The sequence below is a fragment of the Tachysurus fulvidraco genome, chromosome 5 (assembly GCF_022655615.1).
Source record: "Tachysurus fulvidraco isolate hzauxx_2018 chromosome 5, HZAU_PFXX_2.0, whole genome shotgun sequence".
Classification (NCBI taxonomy): domain Eukaryota; kingdom Metazoa; phylum Chordata; class Actinopteri; order Siluriformes; family Bagridae; genus Tachysurus; species Tachysurus fulvidraco.
The window spans coordinates 8,980,305-8,996,832 of record NC_062522.1 but is presented as its reverse complement, the minus strand read 5'-3'; the positions used below and the strand labels follow the sequence as shown (position 1 = coordinate 8,996,832).

Sequence of the window (16,528 nt, the reverse complement as noted above, 5' to 3'; positions counted from 1 at the left end):
TAGATAAAAGTGCTACAATCGTAAGATGTTTTAATCCAAACCAATCATTTGTAATTGTGTATCTTTGCAGCCTGACTAGTGTAAAAAAATAAATAAATAAAATGTGATTTGTAATCAGATTATAGGTAACATTTAGGATTCATAGGTGCAATATTTATCGATAACAACAATAAAATATTAGGACTAGCAAGTTATTATATTATGAAGTTTAACGGATGGCGTAATAAGAATAATATGAGTCCAATTATTATGCGCACACACGCACACACACACACACACACACACACACACACACACACACACACACACACACACACACACACACACACACACACACACACACACACACACTTAAAGACTGATAGGCAGCTGCATTCACGATTTCTATGTTCATTCATGTTATGCCATGTTTCCTCTGAATAGCAAGCATGGTAGAGAAAAATACCTGTAATCCTTTCATTCAAAGTTCTGTCATCATTTTATTTTCATTTGATTGGAAGTATGTTTAGTCTGTCTACTTTTCTTTTCTTTTCCAAGGAAGGCATGGCTGGATACAGAAAATAATTTACCTCATGCACATTCATTGCACCCGCAACTGTGTTTCACATCTCAATGCTACAAACCTTAGTCGCTATTGATGATGTGATCCAGAGGAGTACAGATGTGTTCTTATACACTTAAAAACAGATAGGCAGCTGTTTAATTTGTGTGTGTGTGTGTGTGTGTGTGTGTGTGTGTGTGTGTGTGTGTGTGTGTGTGTGTGTGTGTGTGTGTGTGTGTGTGTGTGTGTTTAGTTAATGACCTTCTGTCTTAAAACTAATATGAAGATGGAATCTATGGGGCATTTCAGCTGTCCTTGTACCTATTATATTTATATGATCTTTCTGTTTCAACATTTCTAACAATTCACTGAAGCTCTTGTTTACACAGGCACTACATGTATAACAATGCAGGGAACATAAAGTGAAGGCCGCTCATAGAGTTCTGTCACATTTTTAAGATAAAATATCTTTCAGTGCTCACAAAGTGTATCATGCATTCAATCCCATTCACTGTATTACAGCCAGAAGCTTGAGGCAACTGCTATTCACTGCAAGCCTCGTGGTTGATGTTGGGCACCTTGGATGGAAGAATGAAAGCGAGGTAATAGATGTGCACTGTCAAAAGGCAGAGAAAATGAGAGATATCGAAAGAGACAGACCTGTACTGACATATTACTATGAGTGAGAAAGAAAGAGAGAGAAAGAATCTGAAAACAAGTGTGTGAGTCTCTACATTTCAGTAGTGTGATTATTTATGAGATGCTAGTCCTGCTGCTAGCGCTACTGAGCAACAAAGACGCCTTTGCTTTATCTTCTGGCTGCACAGCGGACGTATATTTAAATGTCAGATGTTATTTCACCAGTAATGATGGACTAAATCATTACTCATGACCACATGTTGCAGCACTACAAGATGTTTCTTAGCTCATATATTCCATCCAATATCAGCCTCTTCAGAGACGCACCTTATCTCGAATGCTCTTATCCGTCTCTTTCTATTTCATTACTATGAGAATGGATTTTTTTTTTCCAAAAAGAGATATGATCATAGCTTTGCCTTTCTTGTTTTTGGATCTTATTCGCTTAAATGGTCATCAATCACCTTCTCAGCAAACACTGCCTGTGCATCACTGTGCAGTGAGTGATACAAAGAGACAGACACTGGAATAATTCCAGAGATACATCTTAACAATGACAAATTAAGCTAGAAACACATACTATACAGTACACTTTCTTTAAAGGAAAATGTGTAAGATCTCCAAAGAATTTCAGGACTGCATTGACACGGATACTCTAATAAACGTCCATACATGCTCACTCACTCACTCTCACTCATTTTCTACCGCTTATCCGAACTACCTTGGGTCACGGGGAGCCTGTGCCTATCTCAGGCGTCATCGGGCATCAAGGCAGTATACACCCTGGATGGAGTGCCAACCCATCGCAGGGCACACACACACTCTCATTCACTCACACACTCACACACTATGGACAATTTTCCAGAGATGCCAATCAACCTACCATGCATCTCTTTGGACCGGGGGAGGAAACCGGAGTACCCGGAGGAAACCCCCGAGGCACGGGGAGAACATTCAAACTCCACACACACAAGGCGGAGGGGGGAATCGAACCCCCAACCCTGGAGGTGTGAGGCGAACGTGCTAACCACTAAGCCACCGTGCCCTCGTTTACGAATAATGATTGTTATTAAGATTATAAGGTTATCAGATGTACCTTGGATGGACAGATTGATTTGCACTTGGCTAAAATGTGTCTCAGATCTCTTGAAGTGTTTCTGAGTGATTAGCTATAAATCTGAGGTACATGCATTTCACATGCAGTTACTGTACACGTTTATTTTTATGGCTAGTCTCTATCTGGATAAAATCTTGACACTCACAATAAACGAAAACTACCAATTGTAAAAGGGACACAGTCATTCTTCATCTCTTTTAACACAATCTCTCAAATCTATTTAGGCAAACGAGTCCGGCTGTGTAGAACCATTCATATCATGTGTTTAATAAGCAGGCAATATGGTGCTTTGATTCATCATAATCATAATCTAAGGTATATCTGGGGCAGATGAAACTGCTAGGTCACTGTGTTTGTGTAATATTAATACCGTTACATAGATAGAAGCATATCGAAATAACGGGTTTCTAGTTATCGGGGAACTGAGGCAGAATCCGCAGATCTTGTTGACGCAGTGTTGATATTTCTACCTTTTCTGCAGTGTTTGCACTTCACTTTAATTTGTCATCCATCTGTAGATTTGCAGTTGTCTCCTTTTTGCAGATTCTCTATATCGTTGTTCTCTGTATTGTTAGTTTTTAGGGACACAAACGTCTAGCAAATGATTAAATATAAACGTAGCATTAGTTCACATACATATCCTCTACATCTCAGTATCTGAATCCTCCCAGTCTTCTTCGTCTAAGCTCGTCGACACTTTAGATGTTAAAAGAATGTCAGAGTAGGATAAAAGAGCAATGCAAAGCAGCAGTATGAATGTCTACATGGTGAATAAGAATATTCGCTGGTCCAAATGCACAATAAAGGTATAAACGTAGCATTAGTTCACATACATATCCTCTGCATTTCAGTACAATCTTTAAGGACATTCTTTAAACACCATACACATTTATGAATATGTATATTTATGTATATGTATATACATTATTTCTTCATATTCTCCATATATTTCATATTTCTATATAGTTTTCATATAGTTTTCTTATATAGTTTTTCTTATATAGTTTTTACTTTCTTAGTATTTTATTCTCATTTTATTTTTTTTTATACTTTTTTATGTTCTTTATTCTTATACCGGACAGTTGCATTAAACATTTCACTGCATATCGTACCCTGTACTGTATGTATGTGTATGTGACAAATAAAATTTGATTTGATTTGATTTGATTTGACTTCTGGAGGTTTTTTCGAAGTTTAAATACAACAAACAAATGAGAAAGGATGAGAATTTAAGTAATGTTAGAAGTTTTTGACTTCTGAATTAAACAGAACACTTTGAGCTATTTTCACCCGAAGTAAATATAATTAAATTAAACCATAAATTTGCCTTGCTGGGATTGTGACCTAATAATATTAATTTACTGCATGGCTAAAAATTGATATAATAAGATGATTATACCAAGCCCTTCAATGCTCATTCTCTCCTGTTGTTCTGGATTGGTGGAGGCCAACGTCACGTTTCCTTCACCGTGGCGTCAATGTCCTCGGCCACACGCCAGCGCCCCTTAGATTAATCTGTCTCCTCTCTTCTAATCATTGTCCCGGCAGGAGCGAACTGCCATGTGTTTTAAACAGCATGCCTTCACACACTGATTTGGGGCTGCTTTATGAGACTGACCTCTTGCAGACACTCAAATATAAACACACATTTTCAATCTGACACACTCAATCAGGAAAGTTTAAGTGCTGGTCCAGATGAACAACAACCCGAAGTCAGGAAATGTTAGTAAGTTTTTTTAAATTTGAAAAAAAAAGGAAAAATGAAAAGACTTTCAAATCACATGAGCCAATATTTTAGTGGCATGTTTACCATGGTGTAGCTTCTCATCTTCTTTTTAAAACAGTTTGAAGGCATCTGGGCTTCGAGGTTATGAGTTTCTTGAGTTTTGGTGTTGGAATTTGGTCCCATTCTTGCCCCATATAGGTTTCTACTGTAGGTCCTGAAGAGTTTGTGGTCATCTTTGACGTATTTTTGCACGATAGAGCTTCAGTTTGCAGATGGCACGGCGGATTGTGTTTACAGACAGTGGTTTATTTATTTATTAATTTTATTAATTCAATATTTAATTCAATTCAAGTTTATTTCTCTAGCCCTTTTTACAATTGACATTGTCTGAAAGCAGCTTTACAGAACATAAACATAGAAAAAAGGTTAATATAAAGAATAATATAAAGATTAATAGAATACAAATTTCAAGATTTATATTAGATAGATTTAGTTCACAATGTGTATGTAGTTATCCCCAATGAGCAAGTCTGAGGTGACTCAGGCAGCAGTGGCAAGGAAAAACTCCCTTAGATGGTAAGGAAGAAACCTTGAGAGGAACCAGGCTCAAGGGGAACCCATTCTCATATGGGTGACAATTATTAATTATTATTAATGTCATTGACACAATCTTTTTTCGCACTCTTTCACAGATTGGAGAGCCTTTGCCCATGTTAACGTCTGAGAGACTCTGCCTCACTAAGATCATGTTACAGACTTGATATCAATTAATTAATTGCTAGATATTTTCCCAGCTGAATCTTTTTCAACGATTTATTGCCCCCGGGTTTTCAGTTTTCATTTTGTTCAAATTTAAATAACGTCCTCACATTTCCGAAATTTGGGTTGTATATACTTACACACACTTTCGACATATAAGCATAACTGTGTGGGTCAAATTCTGACTTGCTCTAGTACGAGCACTAAATCTTGCATCCTGGCCTTGTAATGTAGTGTGACTCTTCTCCTCCATGCCTTTGAATCACTAAATATTTGCATATTTGCTCAACCGAGCACTGAGTGCAAAACTAAAAGCATTTCTAGTCCTCCTCATCACAGCACACCGCTTGTCAGTGCAGAATCATTTATATCATTTGACAGACGCCCATTTTCCAGAGTGACTTACATTATATCCTTTTTTTATACAGCTGAGCAATTGAGGGTCAAGGTCCTTGCTCAGGGGCCCAACAGTGGCAGCTTGGTGGACTTGGGATCGAACTCACAACCTTCCGATTGATTGCCCAACACCTTAACCACAAGGCTACCACATGCCCATAAACCAACCATATAAAACAAGCTTTACAACATCAGGGCAAGAGTTTGTTTCCATATGATATGAAAAACTGTATTATTCTTTGTTTTTTCACCAAACTTGTCATATTAGGAGACCAGTTTATTCAACCTGCAGAGTAGTATGGACAGAAAAGAAAGGTCCAGAAAATACGAAGGAGGGGGAGTCATTTTTATGACCAACAACAATTCATGGGATGCTAAGAACATTGCTGTTCTCTCCATTTTATGATCAAACCTAGAACAATCAAATGCCACCATTTCTACCTGCTTCAAGAGTTCACCTAAGTCATCTTCACGGCTGATGACTTCACACCTTAATAACCACGACACACTCAACAGCCTTTAGAACAAATACCAGATAAACAGGGACTCAAACACAAAACCAACTGAATGAATAGATTATGTCAAAAGTCTAACTTCTTTTCATGGACAAGGGTGTAAAGACAACAACGTTTGCTACGCTCAATTCAAGCAGGGTTCCAAGTTCACTTCTTTACATTTTTTTAATGAATCCGACCATGCCGCCATCTGTCTTATACAGGGATATAAACAAAATACGTTGAAGGGAGTCTTTGAAACACACTGAGATAATATCTGAAGCTACCCATAGAGTTCATCATCCATTATCAGGTTTGATCTGCTCATGTTTTCTGAGGAAAGGCGAGAGGAGGAGAAAACCAATACAAATTGTTATACACATTGTTACAAGCACGTCTAAAACCCTGTTGGAAAAACTGCAGGCTGATATAGTGTGTTCGCAATCTGTTCCCCACATCTCAATTTCTCTCATGATTCCCTGACAGATCATTGATTTGTCTTTATTTTTTTGTAGTGCATCGCGGGTGATGGAAGGACAGAATAAAGGATGTTTTTTGGTCATACAGTGAGTCAGATGCACAGCCTATAATTTAGCATATTTCATCTTGCAAAAATAATAGAAATAGTGCAAATACAAGAGAGTGGACTTGCACTATTAAAAGTCATTATCAAGCTGGAACTGATGAAAAAACTGATTCACAGAACATGACATTTCTTTTGCTTCTAGGTCATATTTGGTGATAGATATCTACTTCTTATTTTTGGTAGTTTTTTGTTTTATTTTAGCTCAGTTACTTCCTCATCTATGATCTTCTAGATCAGTATATATATCCATTTTTAAACACTGTATTCAAGTACTCGTTCTCAAAAGTTATGACCATCTATTACCACTGGGTTCTCCAGTTCCAACTGAGCATCAGCCTCAGGAAATGTGCTTCACCATTACCAAGGGATTCAAAAGTATTTATGCAGTCACAGTGACATGATCTTTTTGCACAGTGTCTATCTCGATACATGGTTTGAATGAGACATATTGGTTTCGACCTTTTTTAAAACAATTTTTTCAACACACATGAAGTGACTGTTCGTCACTCACTCAGCCAACCAGCAGACACTGCTTCCAAACTTCCTTTAGACAGTCCATGGGGGAAAAAACCTTATCCTTTCTAGATCAGAGGGTTCACATTATTTATTTCTGTATATATCTTATTTGTTTGCTTTTCAGGAAACCAGTAGTTACATTTACGGCACATAGCAGACACCCTCATCCAGAGTGAGTGATTTACATTTTTATTTCAATTTATACAACTCAGTAATTGAGAGTTAAGGGCCTTTGCTCAGGGGTCCAGCAGTGGCAGATTGGTGGACCTGGGATTTGAACTCATGACCTTACGGTCAGTAGTCCAACACCTTAACCACTAGGCTTCCACATTACCTTATACCAACACATTAATCCCACATTAGAAGTGGGATTAATTACTGAGCTAGTCATTTTGTTTTGAGTTTTACTTTAAAAAATATCCAACTCAAAATATATATGTATGTACTAGAAACAGACGGGTGTAGAAACATTGCTATTGTTTACCTTGTTTTCTAGATATCTCACACAAGATCTGTCAAAAACACTAACATTTATTGTAATGATTCGATACCCACACATCCAGGGTTGGGGGTTCGATTCCCGCCTCCGCCTTGTGTGTGTGGAGTTTGCATGTTCTCCCAATGCTTCGGGGGTTTCCTCCGGGTACTCCGGTTTCCTCCCCCGGTCCAAAGACATGCATGGTAGGTTGATTGGAATCTCTGGAAAATTGTCCGTAGTGTGTGAGTGTGTGAGTGAATGAGTGTGTGTGTGCCCTGCGATGGGTTGGCACTCCGTCCAGGGTGTATCCTGCCTTGATGCCCGATGACGCCTGAGATAGGCACAGGCTCCCCGTGACCAGAGGTAGTTCGGATAAAGCGGTAGAAAATGAATGAATGAATGAAGAATATTTATTACTTTCCTTAAGTTTACTCATATAACATACTCTTAATAGTACACTACATACACAACAGTCAACATACGAATAATAATAATACTCAGTATAACTCATAAAACAACATAACACTGCACACATTTCAAATTGTGCAGAACAGTGCAATGTCGATTTCTTCTGATTTTCAATTTTATGTTACTGTATAATATTTTGGTAAAAAAAAAGAAAAGAAGCAATGATTCATAAAAGTCACGGTTGCCAATGTTTCTGCATTTAAAAAGCTTGTTGTCGTTGTGCTAGATACGTGACTAAATAGATTACAGGAAATTACACTCATTGACGTAAATTCAGATTTGAGATCATTCACTATGCTGTTAATTTCTATGAGCCCATAGAATTTCATGCACTTCACACACCATGTTTTTTGAGCAATACAGTTGAGCAAAAAAACATCAAGTATTCGAATCATGACTGGAAATGCATTTGTCTGAACTTGCCTGAATGTCTCCTCCATGGCCTTATTCTGTTATACAAGGTCTCTTTCATATACTTTTATATTCAGTATGAAAAGGAGAAGAAAAAAAAGCCTCTTCAACAGAAAGGGAGAATTTGGTGAAGGGAACATCATATGAATTAGGGAATCATGTGGATGTACTTTATTGAACTCCTTCCTCAGACCCTAGAAGATAATAACCTACAATAAAATGAGATTAAATGTTCAAATTGTGGTGGTATTTAACAACAAAGACATGATGATGCCTAGAAATGGTTATTTACAGAAATAAGTCTGGAGACTGATTCACTGTTGTAATAAATTTGTTTCGTGGAATCTTCATAACATTAAAGTCAATAATATAAATGGATAAAAAGTATGATGTAACATGCTTTAATAAATAAACACACTCACTGCTGTAATAAATGTATTACATTTTGTTAAATTTCTATAAGAAGAATTCAACACTCCTGGGCGTGCTGTGATTTCTGCTTTATCACATCACCCTGTTGTTTAATTTCCTATAACAGCATCCCCAAGTGTTTTATTCCTGTTATCTACTCTTTACCTTCTTAAGTATATTAAACAGAAGCTGGCTTATAGACATACTAGATTATTAATATTTTTTTAAACATCCTGTAAGGCATATTCTTAAGCAGCACTTAACATAGTTTATATGTTACTTTCATGGATTGCTCTGACTATTCTCTGCCTGAACACCAGGGGGCGTTCTGGCTGGCTTTGTCTTGTACTATATGTCTTTGTTTTTGTATTCTGTTCACGTGTGTTAGCATAGCCCAGGGGTCGGCAACCTTAAACACTCAAAGAGCCATTAGGACCCGTTTCCCACAGAAAAAAACAACACAGGGAGCCACAAAACCCATTTGACATCTAAAATGAAGATAACACTGTATATATCGTTTTTTACCTTTATGGAAAGTATAGAAAAAACTGTAGTGTGTTGCATTTATGAAATCAATTAACTGCTACCGAGTAAACGGAATTCTATTTCTGCAGGCAAACAAAAATATTTTGAACAGTTTGAACTAACCTTAAGTAAAAAGACGCTGCGTTGAAGGTTACTTTCAAATAAAATGTTCAATGTCTAATTGAGTCCTCTTCGGCTATCAAGTTTTGAAGACAGGCAAGCGTGACATCTCCACCCCCCCACCCCCACCCCAATTTTTTTCATTGGTTGTTGGGTTAAATCTTTCCCAGGTATTGCTATTTTCTGATTGGCTATTGTATAGCCTCTTTTTTGATTGGCTGATAAGTGTCAGGCTTGACTAATAACTTCAGGGGAGACGCGCTTGATTCCTGCGCGGTTCCAGACAGCGGTGCGGACTGATACATTTTGGGCGTTGCAGCTTATTAAATATATGATAAATAGTCAAAAAGTTTTTCAGCATGAGAAATACGATGTGTGGCGGGAGAGGGTTATAAAAGACCCAAATGCGTGACTGTCACTCTCAATGCGTGACACCTGACAGTCCTGCATGACATCAAAATTTTAAGTGGCCGGCTGCAGCAAACCAAAAACGCGTCTGCTTCTGTGTGTCGGATTTTATAAGTCGGCAGTTATGACGCATATTTTGAGCGACAAAAAAATTAAGCACGGTTTATTTTAATAATTAATAATTTAATAGTTACAAGAGCATCATAATCTTAGAATTTAGAATTAATTTTTTTAAACTAACTAACTAACTAAAATAAAATAAATTTAAATTAAATTTTTATTTTCCAAATCTACAGGGAGCCGCAGCAGAGGGATGAAAGAGCCACTCGCTGGTTGCCGACCCCTGGCCTAGCCCTTTCCTTAATCCCTTCCTGCATCTGCCCACCTGTTCCTTGTGTCTCTATGATTGTCCTCCCTATTTATACTGGTTGGCTGAGTCCTTGTGTTGTGTAAACACAGCCACACCCAGACCTATAGGGATAACTTCAGGCTTGGATTTTAATTGATCTGTGGAGCATTTACTCTGGATTACTGTTTCTGGCCTTTTGGAATTTATTCTTTTTTCCCCCCTGGATTTACTAGTTTACTTAAGTGGACTCCTGTGGGGAACGCCGACTTCACTGCCTCGCCGTGTTTCTCCCAAGTGCCTCATCATTTTCTTCACTTCCCCCCACCTGCCTCGCCATGTTCCTTGCTTTCTCCCACCTGCCTTGCCATGTTCCTTGCTTTCTCCCACCTGCCTCGCCATGTTCCTCACTCCCCCCACCTGCCTTGCCATGTTCCCCACTCCCCACACCTGCCTCGCCGTGTTCCCCACTCCCCACACCTGCCTCGCCGTGTTCCCTTAACCCTCAGCTGCTCAGTAAATTCTAAGGTGTCTGCTGAACGCTGTTATTATCCCTGCTGCTTTCCAGCATGATTTACAAGCATTATCTATCTTGTATTCACATAACTGGATTCATAACTTTCCAAGTAGTGTAGTGGACTTTAGCAAGAGTTGTGTTTTGCTGTCTCCTCATTTAAGAGTCAAAAACAGAAGCTAAGCTCACATGCCTTTCAGATTCCCTAGCTTAAACTGAGCTCAGCATCGACTATTATGGATTTTTGCCTTGTGAGGCATACACTTGTAGAATTGCTCCTTGCAAATCATATTTCTCCATCGCTTGACCTTTTGTAGCACTTTTCAAATATAATCTGTTTCCAGAGAAATAGTTAGCCATGAAAGGAGAGAGAAAGTCCAGTCTTGTTTTCTCAAGTTTTACTTTTTAAAATCAATCATGTTTCAAAAAAGGAAGAAAGAAATGAACAAACAAAATGCTATATAACTTGATTTTTCACGCAGCATGGTGCTGCAAACTCCGCTCCAGAGTCCTCGGTTTGCTCCTGAGCTCAGTTTACTGTCTGCATGAATTGCTCCCAGTCTCTACATGGTTTTCCTCTCGGTTCTCTGCTTTCCTCCAGCTCTAGAGAAAACATACCTGTTAATAGAACCTATGTGTTAATGACCATTGTTACTGGGATATGCTTAGGATCCAATGCCCCCCTGACAATAATAAGGCTCTTATTGAAGATGAATATTAAATGAATCATTCCAGTCATTTAGTCCATAGGTACTTTCATTTACATTATTGATATCTGTAGTGAAAACAGCATGTTAAGGACTCTGGAGAAACATATAAATGAGACATTTACAGAAAAGCTAGAAAAATGTGCCTTGTTTTACCCAAGATTTTAATTTTTTGCCTTCAGGCGCCAGGCAGCAGCCATGTATTTGGTGATTTCAGAATTCTGCCTCGGGAAGTTCAGTCTTCTGTCAGCGCGATCTGAATCAATCTGAAACATAAAGTGCTGGGAAGTTGGTATTATGAAACCTGTAAACAACATACTCTACAGTGTTAGATGACATACACTCGCTTTAAACTGATAACAAGGGTCTCTATTATATTTCACCGCCTCACGTTCCTACCAGTGGAGTGGAAATCCATCCAATTTCTTGAGACTCGGTCAATGGATGAGTGTACTTCTTTGTTGGTTCTGAATGTGCTTTATGTATGAAGTTCAGGAAAGTAGCTGCCAGAAATAATAACATTTACAACATTACGTTCAACAGAAAATGACAACATTCTAAGGTAATTATGAATATTATCCACTTCTCGGCTTTCTGTTAGGTTAAAACAGAATTGTATTTAGTAAATTAAGTCAATGGGAATTCTAATAAGTCTAATAAATAAAGCGGTAAGCGGTAATTACGAGCATGACGTGTGTACATGCTTGGTTGGTAGAAAAAATATGAAACATGGCTGTTGTCAGGTTTATTCATACGTATAACTTTTTACTTTTATTTTGACACCATAACACATTACTTAATCAGCTATGGTGTGAAATTGTATGACATGTATAGAATGCTTGCTGATAAACATAAATGAATATGACCGATACAGTGAGCACGAACAACAATTAGCTGCATTAAAACGAACAAAGCCTGTCATTCACTTGAGAAACTGTCCTCTCCTCCAGTTATGCTAAACTTTTAGCTTGTCTCCCATCTCGGAAATTCAAGTATCAAAAGGATGGTAGAATTTTCCACTAATTATGACTTGTGGGGGTTATTTATATGCAACTTCCTAGTGGGAAACTCGTATTTACACTCATTCCAGCTGGATTGTTGACTTCAGGGTTCTCCAAAGAATTATGTCAGGTAATAATGTAACTACACATCACAGCTTCCAGTCACATCATGATCCAGAAAAAAACATTCAAGACAAATATTATGTCTCTGATCCATGTTACTTTAAATTTTAAAGGCAATGTGTACTGTATAAAGTGGCATGAAATCATTTGTGATGACTACAGCAAATGCTTTATTACCTTTATTTATTAACCAGTCAGTATATTGTAACTACTGATGCATTTCCACCATTAATTATTGTTTAGTCAATAAATCAACTCCTTTGCCTCATCTACGTTGTCATATGAAACTTGTAGTCACCATAAATTCATTCATTCTTTCATTCATTTTATACCCCTTATCCGAACTACCTCGGATCATGGAGAGCCCGTGCCTATCTCAGGCGTCATCGGGCATCAAGGCAGGATACACCCCGAGTGCCAAACCATCGCAGGGCACACACACACACTCTCATTCACTCACGCAAACACTTACGCAATCACACACTACGGACAATTTTCCAGAGATGCCAATCAACCTACCAAGCATGTCTTTGGACCGGGGAGGAAACCGGTGTACACAGAGGAAACCCATGAGGGATGAGGAGAACATGCAAACTCCACACACACAAGGCGGAAGCAGGAATCGAACCCCCAAACCTGGAGGTGTGAGGCAAATGTGCTAAGCACTAAGCCACTGTGCCCCCCTTTCCATAAATTAAGCATCTATATAACTTAAAGCATGATCGAGTTTCATTTTACATTTTAATTACCATAAACAATCACGCTAAACTTCGACTCTTTATCGACAGACTGCTGATCTAGTCACTAACGTGATCCCAGGTACAAAGGTGTGAATGTAAATTCTGTAAAGATAACTGTACATACGGTCCTCCTCGATATCTTCATACATTTTTCTTGACATGGGTTTATCAGCTAAAATATGCACTGAAAGAAAGTGTAGAACATTGTCATTAATGCATTTAATAGCATTTTGCAGCATTCTAAATAGTTTTAGGCAGTTTTCACACAGCACAAATGAAAGAGTTGAAGTAAAGATCACACTAATGAATTTCATCCAGCACTGAAGATGATTATTTTAAAAGGTTTTGACTTTTTAAATCACAAGCCACCATTATAAAGGTTATTTTATTTATTATTGAGCTCTTATAGTCAGCTCTAATACTCTCAATAAATCTAAATCAGTACATAAGTTTTAATAAAACATGTTCTATTAATAAGAAGCTCTATTAATCTAACAAATAACTAAATAATAGCATTTTTTTAATGGACTAAAATCTAAAATGTTCGAGAAACCCCGACCTAAATATAGAGGAAATTAACTGTATAATCCAGGATTCTTTTGAGAAATGGACTTAAAAATTTTTGATACACCTCTTCAGTCACAATAATGTTGATTATATCTTTTAATATCTACAGCAGTTTTCAGACCTTTTTAGTCAAGCACCCCTTGTATTATGTTCAGACCCGCTCCAGATGTAACACAAATTTCTCAAATGCATACAGTAATATTTATTATTCTTACATAAGATCTAGGGATTTTATTTATTTATTTATTAACTCTAATACATTTTTGAACACTGAACAGGTGATTAGTTAAATACAATAACTAATAATAATAATAATAATAATAATAATAATAATAATAATAATAATAATAATACAATAAGAGCTCAATACTATTTCTATCAACAGCTACAACAACAACAACAACAACAATAATAATAATAATAATAATAATAATAATAATAATAATAATAATAATAATAATAATAATAATAAAATGTCATTTTTATTTTCATTTTCAAAATTCAGTAAAATTTAGGTGATTAGTTAAATATTTTAATAACTATAAGAGATCAACACAACAACAACAACAGCAATAATAATAATAATAATAATAATAATAATAATAATAATAATAATAATAATAATAGTCTTTTTTATTTTTATTTTCAAAATTCAGCAAATTTAGGTGATTAGTTAAATACTTTAATAACTATAAGCTACAACATACAATAACTATAACACAACAACAACAACAACAACAATAATAATAATAATAATAATAATAATAATAATAATAATAATAATAATAATAAAATGTCATTTTTATTTTCATTTTCAAAATTCAGTAAAATTTAGGTGATTAGTTAAATATTTTAATAACTATAAGAGATCAACACAACAACAACAACAGCAATAATAATAATAATAATAATAATAATAATAATAATAATAATAATAATAATAATAATAATAGTCTTTTTTATTTTTATTTTCAAAATTCAGCAAATTTAGGTGATTAGTTAAATACTTTAATAACTATAAGCTACAACATACAATAACTATAACACAACAACAACAACAACAACAACAACAACACAGCTAACAATATTTACTCACACTTTTTAAACGGATTGATGCTAAACTCAGTATGAAGCTTCTGACACCGCTGTTCTTTCTTGATTGTTTCCACATGAATAGCGTTTTGGTGAACAATATCGATAGGCTCTTTCTCTTTGCCCTTATTTGGCGTCGCCATGTTTGTCTTTTCTTTCACTATTTCACTACTTTTCACTGACGTTAAAAACAAACTTCCATTTCCTTCTAGAATGTTGTGTCAGCGTCCGCTTGCCGTTGCCTAGCAACCGCAAACACATGTCAATCGCACCATTGCGTCTCTTCCACTAGAGGGCGTTCGAGACCCACGTTACAATTGTCCAGCATTCATCCTTAAATCACGTGATAAAGATGGTAGCAACAAAAAACACCGACGACGTCTGTCACCCATTATTAACTGATGATATCTAAAGGTGCATTAAACTATACATGTAGCTAATAACCCAGTACACATGATGTCTTAGTCTGTCTGCAACTGTTTAAGTGCTTTCTGACACTCTAAAAACTACCTGATGTGTATACAAATGGACAAAAAGGACATCAGAGCACTAGAATCCTGAGTAAATGTAAATCTGGAACCACATTTCTGAATTTTCAGTGATTTGGGAGATCATTTCTTATTCAAATATGTTAAACAAAGTAGATACAGTAAGTAGACCTTACAAAAGGTAAGTTAGCAGATGGATATCATTACACAATACTCTATGATCTCTACTTCCTATAAGGGCATGAATCAAATGCTCAGACCATCATCTTATAATAATGATGAAGCCCATTTTCCAATGCAGCTTCTTATTTATGAAGCGCATGTGTCACTCAAATGGTGTTCATGTTCTCAATCTGAAGTGTTCACATTTAAATATACAGTTATAACACTCTTATGAAGCTCTATTTGTGCCTTGCGTACTATTAAATCAAATAAAATTTTATTTGTCACGTACACGTACATACAGGGTACGGAATGCAGTGAAACACTTTTGCATCTGTCCGATATTTAATCATAAAAGGAATGCAATTAGGGATAAAAATAAAACCAAAAGGAGATAGATAAATAAAAAGTATAAAGTATATAAAATATGAAAATATAGGTGAAAAAATAATGTATATATATGTAGTGAGTTTTCTTCTGCGCTGTGTGTTTGTAATGCCCATGCACTCTGACCCCAACCTCCTCAGTTGGGGTATGTGAAGAAAAGAATTCCACTGTGCTGTAATGTATATGTGGCGATAATAAAGGCTTCATGTTCCCGTTCTAAAACTTCTTCTAAAAGAGACTTCATTACGCTTGCCACATATACATAGGCTCTGGGTTGTTGATCGGAGGATGGGGGTTCAAGGCCCAGCACAGCCAATCTGCCACTGCTGGGCCCTTGAGCAAGGCCCTCAACCCTCCCTGCTCCAGGGGCACTGTTTCATAGCTGCTCCTGCACTCTGACCCAAACCTCCTCAGTTGTTGTATGTGAAGAAAATAATTCCACTGTGCTGTAATGTATATGTGGCGATAATAAGTGTCTATGTGCGGTATGGTGTGTATAGAGTGTATAAAATAAATGATGTCCTTAAAGTGTCTATGTGCAGTATGGTGTGTATAAAGTGGCACTGTGTGTGCTGTGCAAGTCCAGAGTTAAAGCGTCATCGTGCAAAAAAAGGTGTGCAGAAACAGTGAAGATGGACGGAGAGGTCCAAGACTAGATCCAGATCCTGGGTTTTTCCTGGTTTAAACTCCGAATGGCCTGCGGGAAGAAGCTTCCTTGAATGCAACAAAGAAAAGAGTCCATTGTTGGGATCCTTTACAATCCTTTATAATGTCTATAAATATCATGAATGTGTTAAAAAAGGATG

The 16,528-nt window shown here is 36.8% G+C and overlaps 1 protein-coding gene across 2 annotated transcripts; it reads right to left on the bottom strand.

Annotated features, from left to right (window-relative positions):
• Nucleotides 1-10,838: 10,838 nt before the first annotated feature.
• fam183a (family with sequence similarity 183 member A) lies at nt 10,839-14,919 on the bottom strand. Of its 2 annotated transcripts, none has more exons than XM_027154428.2 (5): nt 14,690-14,919; nt 13,151-13,210; nt 11,562-11,665; nt 11,319-11,428; nt 10,839-11,058 (listed from the first exon to the last, which is right to left on the bottom strand). In XM_027154428.2, the coding sequence occupies exons 1-4, from the start codon at nt 14,826-14,828 to the stop codon at nt 11,327-11,329; spliced, it is 405 nt and encodes a 134-aa protein (XP_027010229.1). In that variant the 5' UTR covers nt 14,829-14,919; the 3' UTR covers nt 10,839-11,058; nt 11,319-11,326. The 2 variants fall into 2 exon arrangements, with proteins under 2 accessions (XP_027010229.1, XP_027010228.1); XM_027154427.2 differs by having other exon boundaries at nt 10,839-11,073; nt 14,690-14,917.
• Nucleotides 14,920-16,528: the final 1,609 nt, after the last annotated feature.

Excerpts from the sequence above, each read along its gene's own strand:
- fam183a (XM_027154428.2), bottom strand. The coding sequence starts at position 14,828 with ATGGCGACGCCAAATAAGGGCAAAGAGAAAGAGCCTATCGATATTGTT. Across the intron at positions 11,666-13,150 it reads TGAAGATATCGAGGAGGACC|CTACTTTCCTGAACTTCATA; the intron begins GTATGTACAGTT and ends TATTTCTGGCAG. Across the intron at positions 11,429-11,561 it reads GATGGATTTCCACTCCACTG|ATTGATTCAGATCGCGCTGA; the intron begins GTAGGAACGTGA and ends TTTATGTTTCAG.